Raw genomic sequence first — 19979 nt, 5'->3', positions numbered from 1 at the left:
ATGATGGAGTTTGGTTGCAAAATTAATTGTGTTCTAACAAAATTACGTGTGGGTGGTTTGAGATCACATGCAACATTTGAAATTACATTTTATTCTTGAAAATTTACTGTGGTACAAACAGAAATCGAAATGGCAATTTAATATGTAAAATGTGGGGTGAGATAACAGCAACAATATTACCAAAACTTACTTGAACCAAATACTAAATTTTAGAATTTGTTTATATCAACTTCATTTAAAAAAAACTCCAAAGTTAAAATACATTTCAAACTTTCTGCTTTATTATTTTATGTAGAACTTGTTTTCTTTCATTCCTAACCATAAGTTTATATTCAACATACTCATTAAAATGACTCAGTTATTAGTGTTTATATTGCTGGATTATTTTCTTCTTCTGATTTTATTTTGTTAAAATTGGCATCAAGTAACAGTTTCTTCTTAAGTACCCTTCCATTCACCCTAGCCCACCCTGTATTAACTGAACATATGAATCTAATTTTTGAATCTAATTTTTAGGTTAAATTTAGTAAATCAGGCAGCTGTTTTGCTTTTGTGACATGTTAGATAATGCATGAGGCCCTGCCTCAAAATCTTTGTGAATTAAAGTGCTGGCACCTGGCAGTGTGTGGCGCCCCGGAACTCACTGTATTCATAAACCTATTGACTCATTGATAAAATTGTTCTAAGAAAAGAATGTTCAGATTCTCTAATTGTAAGAGAAAATGGGGAAAAAAATAAGATGTGCTCTTGCAGTTCACATTTTAAATTACAAGTGAGTCCATTTATTTTTGTTTGTTTTTAGGTGAATTGAAAACATTAGCCCCCCTTGATCGTGAGGAGCAAGCAATTTATAATCTTCTAGTCAAGGCCACAGATGGAGGAGGAAGATCCTGTCAGGCTAATATTGTGCTGACATTGGAAGATGTAAATGATAATGCCCCTGAATTCTCTGCTGACCCCTACACCATCACCGTGTTTGAAAACACGGAGCCTGGAACGCTGTTGACGAGAGTCCAGGCCTCAGACGCGGATGCAGGTATCATCCTCATGAAGTGTGCCTTATGCTGAGCACCCAGGTCTTAGGAACCTATGTCTTGAAACACATTCCAAATCCAGTTTGGCTAGCTTATCTGACCTCATGAATGTTGAATAACTCGTGGTTAGTCAGTTCCTCAGTATTAAGATAAAATGAATTCTTTAGCTTAATGAATTCATTTTTAATGAATATTTGAAGTCTCAAAATGTACCCAAGTTTCTTAATGTATCTGTGGTGTTCTTAAAATTCTGGGTAGTGACTATTTTAATTGATGTTCATATCCCATTGAATTAATTACTGAAGCACTATTTTGTGAATAAACCATTAGTGACAGAGATTTTAAGTATCGAAGGAACATACTAGAAGCCAATTCAGTATTATTAATAGTTTTACATATCTTTAAATTTCTTACGGAGAAAAGACTCTAGGATATATATTTATAACATTTTATAGCAGACAATAAAAGTAATTTCTTTAGTCACACTAATAGTGAATCAGCAGAATAGCAAAAATGTTACTTTTCAAATGAAGTTTTTCACTGATGCTGAATAGTAGACTTCATTTTAAAAGACTTGGCTAGGTATTATAGCATAAGTTTCTACATAATAGTCTTTAAATGTTAAATAACTAGAAAATCATGTTTGCTTTGACTTTTTTAAAGACATAGTTATTTTAAAAAATGTATATTATTAGCATTTTTATTTTTTAATTTGTAATGTTTTTAAAAAAATAACTTGTTAATATTTCTTGAAATATGCTAACATTTCATGTCTTCACAGGATTGAATCGAAAGATTTCCTACTCACTGATTAATTCTGCTGATGGGCAGTTCTCCATTAATGAATTATCTGGAATCATTCAATTAGAAAGGCCTTTGGATAGAGAGCTGCAGGCAGTATACACTCTTACTTTGAAAGCTGTAGATCAGGGTTTGCCAAGAAGATTGACAGCTACTGGCACTGTTGTTATATCAGTTTTGGATATAAATGACAACCCACCGGTGTTTGAATACCGTGAATATGGTGTCACAGTATCTGAGGACATCCTTATTGGAACAGAAGTTCTTCAAGTGTATGCGGCAAGTCGGGACATTGAAGCAAATGCAGAAATCACTTACTCAATAATGAGTGGAAATGAACATGGAAAATTCAGCATAGATTCTAAAACAGGTAACCTACCATGTACATGACAGGAAGTCCTTTATTATGCCAAAAAGTCTAAATTGTCCAACACTTTATCTAGTATAAAGAGACAGATAAAACTCATTTCCTTTCTGTTAATTTTAAGTGGGATTAAAAGTGGTTTCAAAAACTTTCAAGTTCTGCAAAGTAAAATGTTTCTTATAATATCCTTTATAAACTATAAGCAGACTCACTTTGAATAGAAATTAAAGTGTCACTCTCTAGTAGTTTTGTAAAGATAAGATGTAGTTAGTAAAGATAAAAAGTGGACGGTTGTAGCATAATGTGACTCTTTTTCATCCCTCTTATCAAACCTAATGTGAAGTAGCTTCCCAAGTGAAACCGTAGTTTCCACTTCTTTGATCTTAGTTTCTATAGGGGGCATTGTTTGTTCATTACATTGGCTTCTTTATTATACTAGCAATATGTAACATTTGAAGTACTTTGAATCTCACTTATGAATGACCACCACCAAGGTTAAAATTCAGAGGCTCTATTGACTCCTGCTGCACAAATACCTTGGTAGTCTTGTTAATATGTGATCTACAATAGCTGTAAGTTTTAAAACATTATAAACATTATAAAAAGTTCCATCCAAACTCTAATTGCATGTGACTATTTCAGATGATGCTATTTTTAAATGTATTTTTAAACATGATTTGTTACTTTTAGGGTCCTTTTGTCCCATTCTCTTTTAAAGGTAGTTTGGACTACAATTAAGTAAAAATGAAAGATGTTAACGGATTTTTTAAATGATAATATGTAGGAGAGGTAGCTTAGTGCTTAGTGATTGAAAAAAGATGCACATTGCTGTGAAAGAAAAAGTATGAGAAGGAAACTAAAAGTCAGAATAGTATTTTAATGTTTTTTAATTCTATTTTGTTTCTTAAATTAGAATGAAATCTATGGTGAATATACTTTGGAGGTGATCAGTGTAATTATTTTTATAGTGGGGCTGTGTAGCTATTGGTGACTGGGAAAGCAATTTATTTTTTCATTTTTTATTTTTTTAAAGATTTATTTTATACAAAAACTGGGGTACAGGTCAGAAACGTGGGAGGGTGAGAGAATTCCCCAGAGCCAGAGCGGGGAGCAGAACAGGCAGACGGACCAAAAACACTGCTGAAGGGAGCAGCAGGTGAGGCAGGAGAGGTCTGCCGCACCATGTGGGGTTCTCCCCAGCCGGTAGGGAATCAAACTGGCACTGCAGAGGCTGTAGACAGCTTTGCATCATGGCACTCAACCGCTGCGCCACCGGGGAGGCCCAAAAGCAATTTAATTATTAAAAAAAAAATAGGAAAATAACTGAGAAACAAAGAAGAATCCAAGAATGGGAAAATTGAGTATTTTAATTGCTGAATTAGTATGAAATTAGAAAACGTATGAATGATAATCTTTTGAAGTGAAATTTGTTTAAAACTCTTGTCTGTTTCACTTATAGTAGGAGAAAGAGTGGCATTTTAAATTACTGGAGTAATTTTTGTATTCTATACAGGGGCCATCTTTATCATTGAGAATCTGGATTATGAAAACTCTCACGAATATTACCTGACTATAGAAGCCACCGATGGGGGTACACCTTCACTAAGTGATGTTGCAACTGTGAACATTAATGTGACCGATGTCAATGATAACACCCCAGTGTTCAGCCAGGACACATACACAGCGGTCATCAGTGAAGACGCTCTTCTGGAGCAGCCTGTCATTACTGTATGTATTTTATGTTCCTGCTTCTCTTCTTCTGGATCTTTGCAAGAGGTTTTTTTTTTTAGTAAGATTGATCCAGCTTTTGTAGTGGTCTTATTTTGAAGGGGGTGGGGAATCTTTTGTCAGCCCAATCAGTTACTGGCTCTCTTATAGGTAGTTGCCTCAAAACAGCTATCTTGATACTAGAAATCTGTGTAATGGGTTTCTGTCCCTTCCCTAGCCGTCTCCTAAACAGGAATGTGATACTTTTTAGGTTATGGCTGATGATGCTGATGGACCTTTGAACAGCCACATCCACTATTCAATTATAGACGGCAACCAAGGAGGTCCATTTACAATTGACCCATCCAAGGGAGAAGTAAAAGTAACCAAACTTCTAGACCGAGAAACAGTAAGTGAAATATTTTGGCTTCACTTGCTTACAAATTACCAAACTGATAAATACAAGTGCCCGTATTTATTGGGCATAATGGAAGAACCAGAGGGTAGAACCAACCTTATTCTCAGGAACAGATGAACGAGACAGAAATACCTGAAAAGCAGTTACATTATGAAAATCTCAAAAACATGAGAGATGTGCTTCATACTAAGATGAAGTTGGGGTAATAAAAGTTTGTTTTTAGGAAGAAATTAGCATTGGCTCCAGTGTTGAGATGCTTATGGAGCTAGAAGCTGGGTTTTAATTTTTTTTTCCATGGGAACATTATGTTTACATTCTCTGAGTTTATGGAATTACATGTCAACTAGTGGGTTTTCGATGCCAGAAATTATTGCTGATTTTTGTTAAGTGTCATAACATGGTACACAGAAAATTTTTTTTTTTTTTAGTAACGCATTTTATGAGTTTTTTTTTTTTTTTTTTTTTAGTAATGTATTTTTTGGTGGTTTACAGCACTACATAAGATTGAGGGCAACAGAGCACCACAACCACTACCAAAGCATCAGTAACCTCCACCATAGTCCACTGAGGCTCCCTCCCCCTCACTCCTCTTTGTCCCCCCTCTGGTCTTCTCAACTCTGCAGTTACAGTTCTAGGGTTTGTTTTATTTTAATTTTATTGTTCCTTTGTTTTGTTTCTCTGTGTTCCACATGCGAGTAAAATCATTTTTTTCCCTTTAGTGTAGTCCCCTAGAAGTGGGGTTTTAAAAAGTAGCAGAGATTTGGAAAATCTAAAATATTAAAAGAATGGACTTCTCTGCAAGAAGTTGCATGAAAAGAGGCGTGGGAAAAGGAAAACATGGGATATACTTAGGTGGTTTTGTTCAGCTTTAGTGGAATAGAGTAATCAAGGAACTGGGGGGACAAGGAAGAAAGGTTTTCAGGAGCAGGTTAAGAGCCACAGATTAAGGGCAAAACCAGCATCAGATGGCCACACATGACACTTAGGTGCCAAGGAGTCACTGAGTATCTGCGAGCCTTGTCCATCATGAAATGTACACATGTTTGACGATAAGCACTCAGTGTATTTGAAGTGGTGTGACCAGGGAGGAAGGGAGACCAAGAATCTGCATGGGAAAAGTAGCGGTGACAATCAAATGTAAAGACAAACGCAGAAACTTCAAGAAGGAAAAGTTAGAAGCAGCAGAGGGTGGGTGTGGGCTGTATGGAAAGTGGCAGCTTTAGGCCTGACTCATTCTTTCAGTCCTGCTGTGACTTGAGTTGCCAATAAAGATAAGCTGGGAGGTCCTCGGTATAAACTTGGCACTGGGGAGGTTGTTCAGTGTTGCTTTGATACGCTGAGTTTTAAAGGAAAATGGCATATTTAAAGTAGAATTCAGGCAGTATTTGGAGAGTTTAAGAGACCCATCGGCTGGAAGTATGGATATGTACACATGCTTTTGGACATGACGGGGGTGTCTGTCCTGCTGAGAACAATGTGAGTAGATGAGCGGCAAACCAGCCTGAACACCATTTACACCCCCGCCACCCCCACTCCCACTCCCAGGCTGGAATGGAACTGCCGTGGAGAAGAGAAGGAAGCTCTGGTTTGAGGAATTAGGACATCGGTGATAATAATACACATCCAGAAAAATCATGGGAGAATGTAAGAGTAGAGGTGTTAGGAGAGTATTGCAATATCCCATTAAAGCCTCAATTCTTTAATTCCTTTTCTAACGTGTTTTTTTTGAGCAGGGACTTCCCAAAAATTCAGGGGTGTGGTGGTGGTTCTTAGAATCACTGTACTTACTACTGTTGGGCAGAGCAAAATGTAGTGTTTTTCACTGAAGGACTTCTCAGATATTTAATATACTAATGTCAACTGGAGGAGACAGCCTGTAGTGTTTCCCAAGCCAGTCTGCTTTAAAGACCCCTTTTTGTTGGAGCATCTTAGAAGACCAAGATTCTCCAGAACAGACTGGTTTTCTGGCATTTTTCCCACCATCCTGACGTAGAGAGCTGAACAGGGAGCTACTCTGGAAAAGAATCCACCCCCTTGATTCCATTTTTTGGTAGAAAATTATTAAAAAACACTTGGGATTGAGAGAGTCGAGTACGGTGCTAGGGTAAAATTGATGGGGTGGAGGATCTGGATTGTCCTGGGCCATTGGTCATCAGGGTGGCAATACGGAAGCAATAGCATTTAAGATTTGGTATCATTTTTTTCTCTCATCATTTGTATTACTTTTCTGCTTTACTCTGTTAATAGATCTGCACATTGTTAAAGTCAGAGCACTTTAACGCAACAAATACATATTTGAGGGTAATAGGGGACTCTAATCATTACTGAGCTTTTGTCACGCAATTTCTGCTTAGCAGTGAAGTTATCTGCAGAGTGTTCATTGGTAGGTGAGGGAATTGTCCACAAACCGGTGACAGCACATGGTGCCAGTTACCCAGATCTGCCCTCTGCGTTGTCAGGAGTGCACTTGTGACTCAGCCCTGTTCTTGGGCCTTATGAAAATGGATACACCTTCTCCCTGTCTTGTCCCCCAAAAGATTTCAGGTTACACGCTCACCGTTCAGGCTTCTGACAACGGCAGTCCGCCCAGAGTCAACACGACCACGGTCAACATCGATGTGTCGGATGTCAATGACAATGCTCCGGTCTTCTCCCAGGGGAACTACAGCGTCATTGTGCAGGTGACCCTGGGTACTGAGGCCCCCGCTGATGCCTCCCCTGGGGACAAGCTCTCATTGGCTTCAGTTGCCTGAAACAGCTTTCTTTTCCAAAGATGACTCTACAGAAACATGGGAAAAGTAAATGGGAGGGGTCTCCAACTGTATTAAGGATGAGCATTTTAAAGATACAACCACACAACCAAGTTTTCATCTCTCTTTTTGCGCTTTGGTTTGCAGATTATTTTCACGATAGCTTGATCCTTGATCTGCTGCTGCTATTACTTGTCCTTCTTGTGGGGGTAGGGGTCGGGGAGTGGTGGGCCCAAGGACCTTTCGTCCTCTTGACTTTCCTCCTCCACCTGCACTTCTCTTCCTTCTCCCTCTCGTGTCCTTTCTTGGACTTGGTCCTGGCGTCTTCCTGCCTTTCCATCCTCCTCTGCCTCTCCCTTCCCTTAACCCCCATCCCCTCTCCTCTGCCCTCTCCATCACCATCCTTCACCCCTCACCTCTTTTCTCGCTGTTCCTTCCAAATGGAGCAACAGTAAGATCTAGATAATTCATCTTATATAAAATTTGCATACACGTCTTATAACGACCTGGTTTTTGTTGAAAGTTGTGTGTTTTTTGTTTTTTATTCGGTGCAGGAAAATAAGCCCGTGGGCTCCAGTGTACTGCAGCTGGTGGTAACAGACAAGGACTCTTCGCATAACGGTCCCCCCTTCTTCTTTACTATCGTGAGTGGAAATGATGACAGGGCATTTGAAGTGAACCAGCAGGGAGTCCTCCTGACTGCAGCTGCTATGGAGAGAAAAGTGAAAGATCATTACTTACTGCATGTGAAGGTATTAAAGTAGTCTTCCGATTTTATTGTGGATTCGTAGAGATGTGAGCAGCTTACCTTTCATGAGAAAACAAAATGTGCAGAACTGTGGTTTTTCTGTTGCTTACCATGGCTTCATTTTTATCCCCCTGCACGGTGAGGGACTCATTTATTCATGTGAGTATTTTATCACAGACATTGATGGAGCTAAACTTCGATATGAATTCGTGAAAGGGCTACAGAGAAGTATTTATCCTTTCCCTCAGTTTGCGTCTCACATGGAGAAATAAGCATCTTAACATGAAATAATTTCTTGGAACTTGAATGATGGAAATACAGTTTTATTAAAAAGTAGTAGTAAACGGGATAGACGAAAGTGATATTTCTTTCTTTCTTCACAGGTGGCAGATAATGGAAAGCCTCAGTTGTCATCTCTGACATATATTGACATTAGGGTAATTGAAGAGAGCGTCTATCCTCCTGCAATTTTGCCACTAGAGATTTTCATTACCACTTTCGGAGAGGAATACTCAGGTGGTGTCATTGGAAAGATTCATGCTACAGACCAGGACATTTATGACACTTTAACCTACAGTCTTGATCCACAAATGGACAACCTCTTCTCTGTTTCCAGCATGGGGGGTAAGCTGATAGCACACAAAAAACTCGATATAGGGCAGTACCTTCTCAACGTCAGTGTAACAGATGGGAAATTTACAACAGTGGCTGACATCACGGTGCGCATCAGACAGGTAACACAGGAGATGTTGAACCACACTATTGCCATCCGCTTTGCCAACCTCACGCCAGAAGAATTTGTTGGTGACTACTGGCGCAACTTCCAGCACAATTTACGGAACATCTTGGGTGTGAAGAGGAGGAGCGACATACAGATTGTTAGTTTGCAACCCGCTGAACCCCAGCCACATCTGGATGTTCTACTTTTTGTAGAGAAATCAGGTAGTGCCCAGGTTTCAACAAAACTTCTCTTGCACAAGATTAATTCTTCCGTGACTGATATTGAGGAAATCATCGGTGTTAGGATATTAGGTGTATTCCAGAAGCTCTGTGCAGGACTGGATTGCCCATGGAAATTCTGTGATGAAAAGTTGTCTGTGGATGAAAATGTGATGTCAACGCATAGCACGGCCAGACTGAGTTTTGTGACTCCGCGCCACCGTCGGACAGCTGTGTGTCTCTGCAAAGGTAACCTGAATAAGTAGATGCATGCAAACAGGTGCTGCAGATTGGCTCATGCACAGCTTTTGAAGGCTAAATATTAGGGGTCCTTTTCTTAAAATTCCTGTTCATTAGCTCTCCCTTTCCTCTTTTTTTTCTTCCCAAAACAGATGGAAAATGCCCACATGTTCATCATGGATGTGAAGATAGTCCGTGCCCTGAAGGATCTGAATGTGTCACTGATCCCAGAGAAGAGAAGTACACCTGTGTCTGTCCAGGTGGCAAGTTTGGTCAATGTCCAGGTGAGAGTTCGGCGATTAAGCACACTTTCTTTTTGAGAAGGCGCTTTCAGTGTTTTCAGATTTTCTTCTGTATGAGAGTTGAAAAATACTATAAATTTCTAACAGAAATGAATCAAAAAGGAGGGAAATAACTTCTTCCTGAGATAATGGTTTGATATTCTTTATCATCAGTGCTCACATAAACATAGTCACATATTTACAGATTTATTGGTCTTTTTCTCTCAAACAAAACAAGACAAAAGAACTAAAAGATTATCAGGTCTCAGTCCTCTATCATTTGTTTTCCCTCCACCTAGCAGCGTCAAGATCACCTTGTCCACGTACACGGAAGCTTCATACGTGGCTGCACCATCATCATTTGCAGTTCCCTCTGTACAGAGATTCAAGTTGTTATGTGTCTTTTATTTTTATTTATTTTTTTTTTATAGAGGCATGTTTTATTTATTTATTTGTTTGTTTGTTCGTTCGTTTTTGTTTATACAAGCACTGGGTACAGTCAGAAGCGCGGGAGGGTGAGAGAATTCACCAGAGCCAGAGCGGGGAGCAGAGCAGGCAGACAAATGAAGCACACCGCTGAGGAGAGCAGCGGGCTGCAGGAGAGGTCTGCGCGCCATGTGGGACCCTCCTCCGGTGACCAGGGAGCAGCCGGGGATTGAACCAGCGCTGCAGAGGTCGCCGGCAGCTTCGCAACCCAGCGCTCAACCGCTGCGCCACCAGGGAGGCCCTGTGTCTCTCTTTTAAAGCACACTTACACAGCTCCCCGTATATAACTGTGCTTGCTTTCTACACACTAGATTCCAAGAGTAGGATTTACTGTGTCAAAAAATAGCTACAATTTTCCTTGTTTAATGTACCACTGGTTTGTTTCCTCCAAGGTGAACCAAGGTCTCATTATGCATTCTATTACTGATATTGAAAGGTTTCAATTAAAAAACAAAATCCCTCATCTAATAGGGGGAAAAAAAAATGATACCTGATTATTTCAGTGTGCTTTTCTATAGCAACTACTTTTCTGGTGTTCAGTGCCATTAGCATTTTTTCTGTGACTGGCCTGTTCCTCTCTGCTCCATTGTCTGGGTTGTTTGTCAGTTTCTCTCTTTCTATTCATGGTGCTCTTTATGTATTTTGAGTATTAGTTTCTGTCTGTATATTTACTGATCTTTTAATAATTACTTTTGTTATTATGAAATGTAATTTTTATTTGTCACTTCTGCATAATATTACCTAACGGTTTCTGTCTCTGGAGATTGATATCATTTTCATCTTTTTTGAAGAATGGGGATAATTTTATTTCTTGCTGGAGGTTTCCCATACCAGCTTGAGGCTTTGTAAATACTTTCCTAAATTGTCTTCTAATAATTTTATATTGAACATTTTATATTTAGCTCCTTCATTATTTTAGAGTTCATTTTTCTTCCAGTTAGAGATCAGTGGTGCTAAGCTGTTTATTGATCAAATAAACATTTACCATTCAATTGAATTTTATTATAATCTTAAAATTTAAGTCAATCTCTAGGTGGGAAATTATGCTTTTAAAGCATGCTTAAACTTTGTTCTGACTTACTCTTCCCTTTTTGTGTTTTACAGGCAGTTCATCTCTAACATTTACTGGTAATAGCTTTGTGAAGTATCGTCTAATGGAAAATGAAAACAAATTAGAAATGAAACTCGCCATGAGGCTCAGAACATACTCGGCTCATGCAGTTGTGATGTATGCGCGAGGCACTGACTACAGCATCTTGGAGGTAAGTATTTGTAAGTTTGTCTGCCTCAGTTTGTGAAATACTTCAAAAATATGAATTTCACTATTCCATACTGAAATAATTCATTGATATCTATACAAGTTTTAGAATTGAAAGTCTGTGGGTTGAAAAGTGCTTCATACTCCGCAATACAGAGTCATTGCTGGTTTTCCAAACAATTTTAGATATATGAGACAGTTAACAAACGCTAGGTGACATTACATCTTATGTTTTAAAAAGTTTATAGAAAGATCCTATATATGGTTAAAATAAATAGCTATCTTGCCTACTTAGTTTCTTGGTATAATTCTCAGTTTTGGCTTTTCATAATTAAATCTGATATCTGTTTTTCATTGTTAGTTAACAGGTGATTATCAGTCATTTTGAAATACTTTATGGGTATGCAATTAGCACTTGAACTTGATATCGTAAAAGGCCTATTTCTATTTTCTATTTAATGAGCAAAGGAGCATATATTCTGTAGTATTTAAATGCAATGCCTTGGGCCTCCCTGGTGGCGCAGCGGTTGAGCGCTGGGTTGCGAAGCTGCCCGCAGCCTCTGCAGCGCCGGTTCGATCCCCAGCTGCTCCCCGGCCACCGGAGGAGGGTCCCACATGGCGCGCAGACCTCTCCTGCCGCCCGCTGCTCCCCTCAGCAGTGTACTTCGGCCCTTCTGCCTGCTCTGCTCCCCGCTCTGGTGAATTCTCTCACCCTCCCACGCTTCTGACTGTACCCAGTGCTTGTATAAATGAATAAATAAATCTTAAAAAAAAAAAAAAGCTTTAAAAAAAAAATAAATGCAATGCCTTGCTAATGTTCCATCTTCTATCACCTGACATACCTTTCTTTCCTTTAGAATTTTGATCAGAGGCTGTAATCAAAGATTTCATGATTGGTAAATGTGAATGAAATTTTTTTTATCATAGATTCATAATGGAAGGCTACAGTACAAATTTGACTGTGGAAGTGGCCCTGGAATTGTCTCTGTTCAGAGCATTCAGGTCAATGATGGGCAGTGGCATGCAGTATCTCTTGAAGTGAATGGAAACTACGCCAGATTGGTTTTGGACCAAGTCCACACTGCCTCAGGCACAGCCCCAGGGACTCTGAAAACCCTAAATCTGGATAACCATGTGTATTTTGGTGGCCATCTCCGTCAGCAAGGAACACGGCATGGAAGAAGCCCCCAAGTTGGAAATGGTTTTAGGGGCTGTATGGATGCTATTTATTTGAATGGGCAGGAGCTCCCTTTAAATAACAAACCAAGAAGCTATGCACACATTGAAGAATGGGTGGATGTGTCGCCTGGGTGCTTATTAATGGCTACAGAAGACTGCTCGAGTAACCCCTGCCAAAACGGAGGCGTTTGCAATCCTTCACCCACTGGAGGTAGGCTTCATGCTATGTTGGTTCTTAAAAGTGAAACATGGTTGCACTGGGGGGAAGTTCCCCAAGTTGTTTTAGTTTTTCTCTTTTTCAAAATGCTGTCAGAAACTGGAGTCAGTGTTAGATTTGAATGATATAATCCCTGTTAAACCCGGGGCTCAGGCTTCTTCCCCGCAGCCAGTCTGGGGGAACTGACTTCTGAGCCCCTGCAGTCACATTGCAGGCACTTGAACAGGATGGATGTCCTGATGGGTCTCCATCTGCTCCAGTAACCACAGCAAACACGGCCAACTCGGAACTCTTGCAACAACCGCATGATACGGACCCCGAGGGATTTAGAACTAGTGCCACTTAGTTCTTTTCATCTGATTACTCAGCCCATAGTGGCTGCTGGAGTCCTACTAGCAGTAATAGATGGACTGTGATTTTTTCAAAAGCCCTGAGCCCTGCTCAGTTGTCGCCCTACCTGTCTTGAAGCCCTGACACAGTGGAATACTCTGTGGTTTCTGGATCCTGACCCTGTTTGGTCACTTACCAGTGATAGAACACAGATATGAAAATGCAAGTTGTCATGCCTGATAAGTAGGGCATGAGTAATTAATAGAGCAAAAATCAAAATAATACTCTCATTAAGAAGGATCTCAAATGATTTGGTTTTCAAGTGCAAAAGGAAGCCTGATTAGCTACACAATAATACTCTGAGCAAAAGTGTACATTGCACTCAGTTTCAGGTCCAAGTCAGATGGTGAGTGGGGGTTTGGTTGCTGTGCTCACTGTCAGTCAGGGTTGAGCTTAGGAGCCATTTTCTTGAAATGTCCTGCCATTATTACATTCAGCAGCAGGAGGGAGGTAACGTGGTGGCTACATGCTGCTCCTCACGCACCTAAGAAAAACCCATGGCCGAGACCAACCTTAGGGGTCAGAGAAGCACAGCCCCATCATCTTCCCAAAGACAGACAGTTGGGCACAGACCACCCCACTGCCTCATTGCCCTGGTCCTCACACAACAACGAGTCTGACATTATTTATGTTCCTTTGACATACTTGATGATCATGATCACCTTTCTTTAGTTTAAATGCTATTTTATAGCCTCCAAGTCTCTTTCCCATTCATTATTTCATTTAATCTTTTAAATTTTTTTTTTAATTTATGCATACAAGAGCTGGGGTTCAGGCCAGAGAGATGGGTGTGAGAGGATTCACCAAAGACAGAATGGGGAGCAGAACAGGCAGACTGACTGAAATACACTGCTGAGGGGTGCAGCGGGCAAGACAGGAGAGGTCTGCTGCGCCATGTGGCAATCTCCCCGGCTGGCCGGGATCGATCCCACGCTGCAGAGGCTGCAGACAGCTTCACAGCACTGTGCTCAACCCACTGCACCACAGGGGAGGCACTAACTTTTACAAGTCTTGGAGAACTGAATTATCACTTGAAAGTAAAGCCAATATACTAAGACTCTTTTTTTGTTCTTCCATTTTTGAATGATAGAACTTTCTGTTCCCTTTTGCTAATTTAGGTTATTATTGCAAATGTGATTCCTTGTTCATCGGGACATACTGTGAGGTGAGCGTCAATCCGTGTTCCTCCAACCCATGTCTTTACGGTGGTACATGCATCATGGACAATGGAGACTTTGTTTGCCAATGTAGAGGATTATATACTGGTCAGAGGTATGTATGTTCTTCTTGACTTTAATAATTAATTACAAGATGAAAACTTTTTGAACATGCAGTTATACATGTGAAAAGTCTGATTTTTTTTTTTTTTTTGCTATATTTGTATACAGTACAAGTCTTAGGTTTATGTGTATTTTTTCCTTATTCCTCAGGTGCCAGCTTAGTCCCTACTGCAAAGATGAACCCTGTAAAAATGGTGGCACATGTTTTGATAGTTTGGATGGTGCTGTCTGTCAGTGTGATTCAGGTTTTACGGGAGAAAGGTAACTTTTTTGTTTTTTGAAGATTTATTTATGCATACAAGAACTGGGGCACAGGCCAGCGGTTTGGGGGATGTGAGGGTTCACCAGAGACAGAGTGGGAAACAGAACAGGCAGATTGACTGAAATACACTGCTGAGGGGAGCAGTGGGTGAGTCAGGAGAGGTCTGCTGTGCCATGTGGGTAGCTCCCTGGCCAGGGATCGAACTCGTGCTGCAGTGGCCACGGATAGCTTCATAGCTTGTGTCTTAACCCCTTACGCCACCAGGGATGCCTGGTAACTGACTTCTTTTAAGACTTATTTTTACATCTCTCTGTGGTGTCCTAGTGCTTACCAGCTGCTACAAACATCACTAATTTGGAGTCATTGCTTCAGAATTTGTTATTCTTACATTAGTTCTTTTCATTCTTTAAAAGACTAGTGAGCACATGACTGTAATAATCATTGAATAGAGATATTTTTTATATGGGTTCTTGCAGGCAGTAATTGTGGCATGAGATTATTAGGTTTTTTTTTTTAAAGCAGGTAGGTACCCATGGAATTGTGCTTTTTCTGAGAATGATGATGATGACTTTAATAATAAGCTATAATTAGCATTCACATAGCATCTAGACACCTTTTTTTTAAACACCTCATTTATTTTGTAATCCTTACCATAATTCTAAAAAGTGATAATTATTTTTCAGGTGAAAAAAAAAATGAGGAAAGGAGGTTGTCTATTGTATACCCTGAAAGGTGGAAGAAAGATTTTACTTCCAGATGCCATTTCACTTTACACTTTCACCGTTTCAGTTAAAAAAAATTACTCAGTAGGCATTGTTTGTAACTGCCTGGTTCTGAGCTCTACCCTCACTCTCCCTGATGTAGAAAGTGTTATCGAGACCTGATGGCAGGTGGGGTTTGCTCTGACAGTGTTTGTGGTCTTGAGTTTTGCCATCAGTCACATGGTCTTAGCTCATACGTGGAGTTTCCTAGTTCTAGTCAATTAATACCTAACAGATTTGACAAAAATGTCTCAGTGATCAAAATCTTAGTTCTAGGTGAGTGCAGAGAGGTGATAAAGTAGATATACTTTATTAATGGGGGGGAAGGTTTGAGACTAGGCAAAGAGGTATGCAGGTGCAAAATACGCCCCTTTGGAAAGGTGGTGGGGGGAGGGGACTTGCACAGAGGCAAGGAGTCAGGAAAGGTTTTCAGTTGGGCAGGAACGTGCTTTAAAATGGAAAACAGGGTTTTCTTGCCTTTCTCATGTTTTATGGAGCTGTCATATTCCCAAACAGGAACATTTTCTTTGAAATTCTTAGACTAGTTTTATAGCTTACCATTTATCAAATGAACATTCCAAACTGCTGAGTCAGAATTAGAAAACCAACTGATGTTTAGTCTTGATTTTGATTTGGTAATCTGGTTGAATCTTGGACTAATGATAGTTATATTGGTGTGACATGATGTTTATCTTCTAAATGCACATTCGAAGCATAGAATCCAATGATTAATTACATAAGGTTTATTTATTACAGTTATTGTTGATAATGTGTTTTTTTGATTACTATTATTTAGCTTGGTTTTGGGCATTTCTTACTAAGAAGGGATGAGTCTTTCAGAATTACAGGCAGAGCATATTCTGACATTGCAAAGGTCTTGCTTCATTCTTGGTTTTCTTGGCAGGTGTCAGAGTGACGTTGATGAATGTGCTGAAAACTCACCCTGCCATAACGGGGCCCTTTGTGAGAACACACATGGCTCCTACCACTGTAACTGCAGCCAGGAGTACAAAGGGAAGCACTGTGAGGATGCTGCTCCCAATCAATACGTGTCCACACCGTGGAATATTGGGGTGGCTGAAGTAATAGGGATTATTGTGTTTACAATGGGCATATTTTTACTGGTGGTGGCGTTTGTTCTGTGCCGCAAGATGATTAGTCGGAAGAAGAAACATCAGGCCGAACCTGAAGACAAACATTTGGGACCAGCCACAGCTTTCTTACAAAGACCATATTTTGATTCAAAGCTAAATAAGAACATCTACTCAGACGTACCACCCCAGGTGCCAGTCCGTCCCATTTCCTACACTCCAAGCATTCCGAGCGACTCTAGAAACAACCTGGACCGAAACTCTTTTGAAGGATCTGCTATCCCAGAGCATCCTGAATTCAGTACCTTTAACCCCGAGTCTGTGCATGGACACCGGAAAGCCGTGGCTGTCTGTAGTGTGGCCCCAAACCTGCCTCCACCACCCCCTTCCAACTCACCTTCTGACAGCGACTCCATACAGAAGCCCAACTGGGACTTCGACTATGATAGTAAGAGACTTTCCATGTCAGTAGCATGTCACACAGCTCAGCAGTGAGATTGCAAGCTCTGCCAGGGCTTCTGGGTGTACAAGTGAAAATGGGGAGTTTAGGTCGATATGTTTTAATTAAGTATTCTGGAAAGGTTTCATTTCTGTAACTGATAGGGGTTCTCAACTATAATTTCTTGGGCTTTTTTTTGACAAAAATATCAGGAGGGCATTTGCATGTGAGGCTTTTTCTTAAAACATAGGCAGAAGAAGAGATAATATTTATATCAGTGGCTTAACAAATTCTTGGTGCTTTCTAAAAAACCGCATGTGCTATTTAAACAAAATTTTAATTCCTTATATTGTCTGACACAGCCATAGATGGCTTTACTGAGAAATCCTGTTCTTTGAATCTCCAAGAATATTTTTAGGGTTTTTTTTCTGACTTGTTTGGAGGGAATTTAAAATTCTGTTTCTCATTGTTTTCTTCTGCTTTCTCCTTTTATTAAATCTCAGGCAGTCTTCTGGTTGTGCTTGCTATTAAATCTCAGGCACTGTCAGGAGACAGCAGTGAACAAAGCAGATTCCTTGCTCTCATGGAGCTTACTGTTTGTCATCTCTTCCTTTTAGCTAAAGTCGTGGATCTTGACCCCTGTCTCTCTAAGAAACCTCTAGAAGAAAAGCCTTCTCATCCCTACAGCGCCCGGGAAAGCCTGTCTGAAGTGCAGTCCCTTAGCTCCTTTCAGTCTGAATCGTGCGATGACAATGGTGAGGAAACAATTTTGAAATGCTGTGACTAGCTGGCTTGTTCTCAGTGCTGTGCACATGATGTTCTAGAATGTTGTGGATACACTCTCATGCCCCTGTTAAATCTCCAAATGTTTTCACCTTTCACTTTACATCACTTTTAAATACCCCATACATACTTGCATGAACATCTGTTGGGGAAAATATTTAAAGTGTTCTTAGTGGGCAGGTATTTGAACAGTAGCAACTTGTCAGTAATAGGGTTGAAAATATAGTTAATTGAAAGATGATTTTTTTTACCTGATTGAGATTGACTAATCTGATAGTAACTTTTTTTCTACACCAGCAAATGTTATACAAGTTCTGTGGATTTTTTAGAAACCCTTTTAATTTTCTTGAGCATGTGCCACACTCACATCCACTCATTCACTAATTCACACTCACTCCCTCACACACTCCTAAGAGGAGATGTACATTCTGGAATGTTCACCTTCAGAGGCACCTTTGGTATTACAAGGTCTTATTTATCTCTTCCCCAACTCCCCTGCGGCCCCAGCTCCCATTTGGATCAGAGCGTACTGACTGAGAGCACAGTTTAAGAACTTGCTAGTAAGTTTGATTATGTTTCTAATGAAGAAGGTGTGATAGTGGGGGTCTTTGATGCGAGTTATATTAATCTGATTTCTCTAGGGTGACTTGCTTTGCTATATTAACACGTAACAGTGGAGAAAATTGTCAATGATTAGAAACTGAGTTTTCAGTGGAAATTTTTGAACTTCAGAATTAGTAAGTTTAATATTTTTGCAAAAAATAATGTGCATTTAACATTTCAGATATTTCATGGATGGAAAGAAATAACCCACTGATAATTATTTTATTGTTTCCAACCAGAGCAATATGTAGTCCATACGGCAGTCTTTTCCAAAGGGCAGAGATGGCCATATGTTCCATTCAGTTCTAATTTTAAGTATGTTATGTATGATACCAAAGAATACCCATTTATCATTTAGTGATGGAATATATGAACATAGCTTTGCGTATTAAATCAATGACACAGTAGTGTTATACCTCTTACTGGGCTTAATTCTAAAACTTCAGTGTTGCCAGTTTACACAATAATTTATATTTTAGTCCCTAAATGCTCTTCATAAATCCATCTCAGCATTTTATCAGCCTTTCCTTTTTCTGTGCTTTTCCTTTGAATATCATTCTTCTTAATACTCCATAATGTACCTTTAACAACTACAGTCAAATTAGTTATGAAAATTAATTGCCAGATAATAATAATGTGAGAAGAAAACATATCCAAGAGAATTTGCATTTTAAACTTTATCATCATTTTAGTCATTAGCATTTGTGAAATTACATTGAATCTACTTAAATTATATTTAAGTTTTCTAAGGCTGTTAAAACAGATTATCACAAACTTTGGCTTCAAGGAAGATAATTTATCACTCTTAGAGTTCTATGGTTTAGAAATTTAACTCTTGTCTCAGTAGGCTGACATTAGTGTGTCAGCAGGGCTGTGTCCTCTCTTGAGGCTCTAGGGGAGGAGACTCTGTTTCCTTACCGTTTCCAGCCTCTAGAGGTGCTCATGCTCCTTGACTCAGAGCTTCTTCCTCCATCTTAAAAGGCATCAGAGCCTCTGCCCGGCCATTTCTCTGTAGTCTTAGTTCCCTCCCACCAAAGTTGGGAAAGAATCTGCCCTCTAAGAGGCATTGAGATTACATTGGGCCCACACAGATAATTTGGAAAAATCTCCCCATCTCAGGATCTTTAACTTAATCACATCAGTACAGTTAACTGTGACTGCAATGTTAGCATATTCACAGGTTGCTGCGGTTAGGAAGTGGACATCTCTGAGGACCATCTCTCCACCTGCCACATGCACATGTGTTTGTCTTGGCAGAGGTGCTTTAAAACAACCTCATAGACAAATGAAAAGGGAATTTGCACAGGAAGCCACCCGGCAGACAGTCTGCATTTCTCTGCTGGTGTGTTAGCTCGCCAGCTGTTAGCCTGTCTGCAAGAAAGGCAAGAAATTTGGGGTGGAGGACATAGAAGAGACAAAGCCATTTTTGGATTCTTACTGCATATTTTACCTTATTATGTAGCACTTTAAATTCCTTTTTTCTGGGTTTAGCAAGTGTTTAACTCCTCAAATGTGGAAGTCTTTTGCCCACGCGAAGTTAAAGTAAGGATTGTTTTGTTGTGGCTTGATCTGTAACTGTACTTGTGGAAAATTTTGGTAGAGCTAAAATAATTTTCCCACATTACAGTATAATGTAGGCAATACAATATAATGTATTTTGTTCCTGTGAAGAATAATAGCAAATATTGTTTGATTAGAACTCTCTCTGAGACATAACTTACGAGCAGGGGTGCAGGGTTTTGCATGATTATATTATGTAGTTACGTTAGTTCACATTTTAAGATTCTGAAGTAGAAATTGTGTAATTAAATCCTATTTAATGCATTTTTTTCTGACTAAAGAATTTTCTAATTGACTCATTTTTGTGCCTTTTTGCAAGCTTCCATAGTGACTGTAATACACCTTGTCAATGCGGTAGTTGACACGGTGACTAAAGAAGGTACCATTG

At 39.7% G+C, this 19979-nt stretch overlaps 1 protein-coding gene across 1 annotated transcript in view; it reads left to right on the top strand.

The window, feature by feature from the left end:
* Window positions 1–19979, top strand: part of FAT1 (FAT atypical cadherin 1) — a gene marked incomplete at both ends in the record, with an annotated part of 100846 nt that overhangs the window by 77054 nt on the left and 3813 nt on the right. Inside the window, 14 exons of the mRNA XM_084231088.1 lie at window positions 803–1036; window positions 1816–2205; window positions 3713–3927; window positions 4178–4315; window positions 6862–7005; window positions 7629–7826; window positions 8206–9010; window positions 9154–9285; window positions 10873–11030; window positions 11954–12416; window positions 13931–14084; window positions 14243–14353; window positions 16020–16654; window positions 17263–17400. Coding sequence (XP_084087214.1) covers window positions 803–1036; window positions 1816–2205; window positions 3713–3927; window positions 4178–4315; window positions 6862–7005; window positions 7629–7826; window positions 8206–9010; window positions 9154–9285; window positions 10873–11030; window positions 11954–12416; window positions 13931–14084; window positions 14243–14353; window positions 16020–16654; window positions 17263–17400 — 3915 coding nt within the window. The remainder of the gene's footprint in view (window positions 1–802; window positions 1037–1815; window positions 2206–3712; window positions 3928–4177; window positions 4316–6861; window positions 7006–7628; window positions 7827–8205; window positions 9011–9153; window positions 9286–10872; window positions 11031–11953; window positions 12417–13930; window positions 14085–14242; window positions 14354–16019; window positions 16655–17262; window positions 17401–19979) is intronic.

This window comes from Talpa europaea (assembly GCF_964194135.1).
Source record: "Talpa europaea genome assembly, chromosome: 4".
Lineage (NCBI taxonomy): Eukaryota > Metazoa > Chordata > Mammalia > Eulipotyphla > Talpidae > Talpa > Talpa europaea.
The sequence above is the reverse complement of the archived record's forward strand: the minus strand, read 5'-3'. Positions and strand labels throughout refer to the sequence as shown.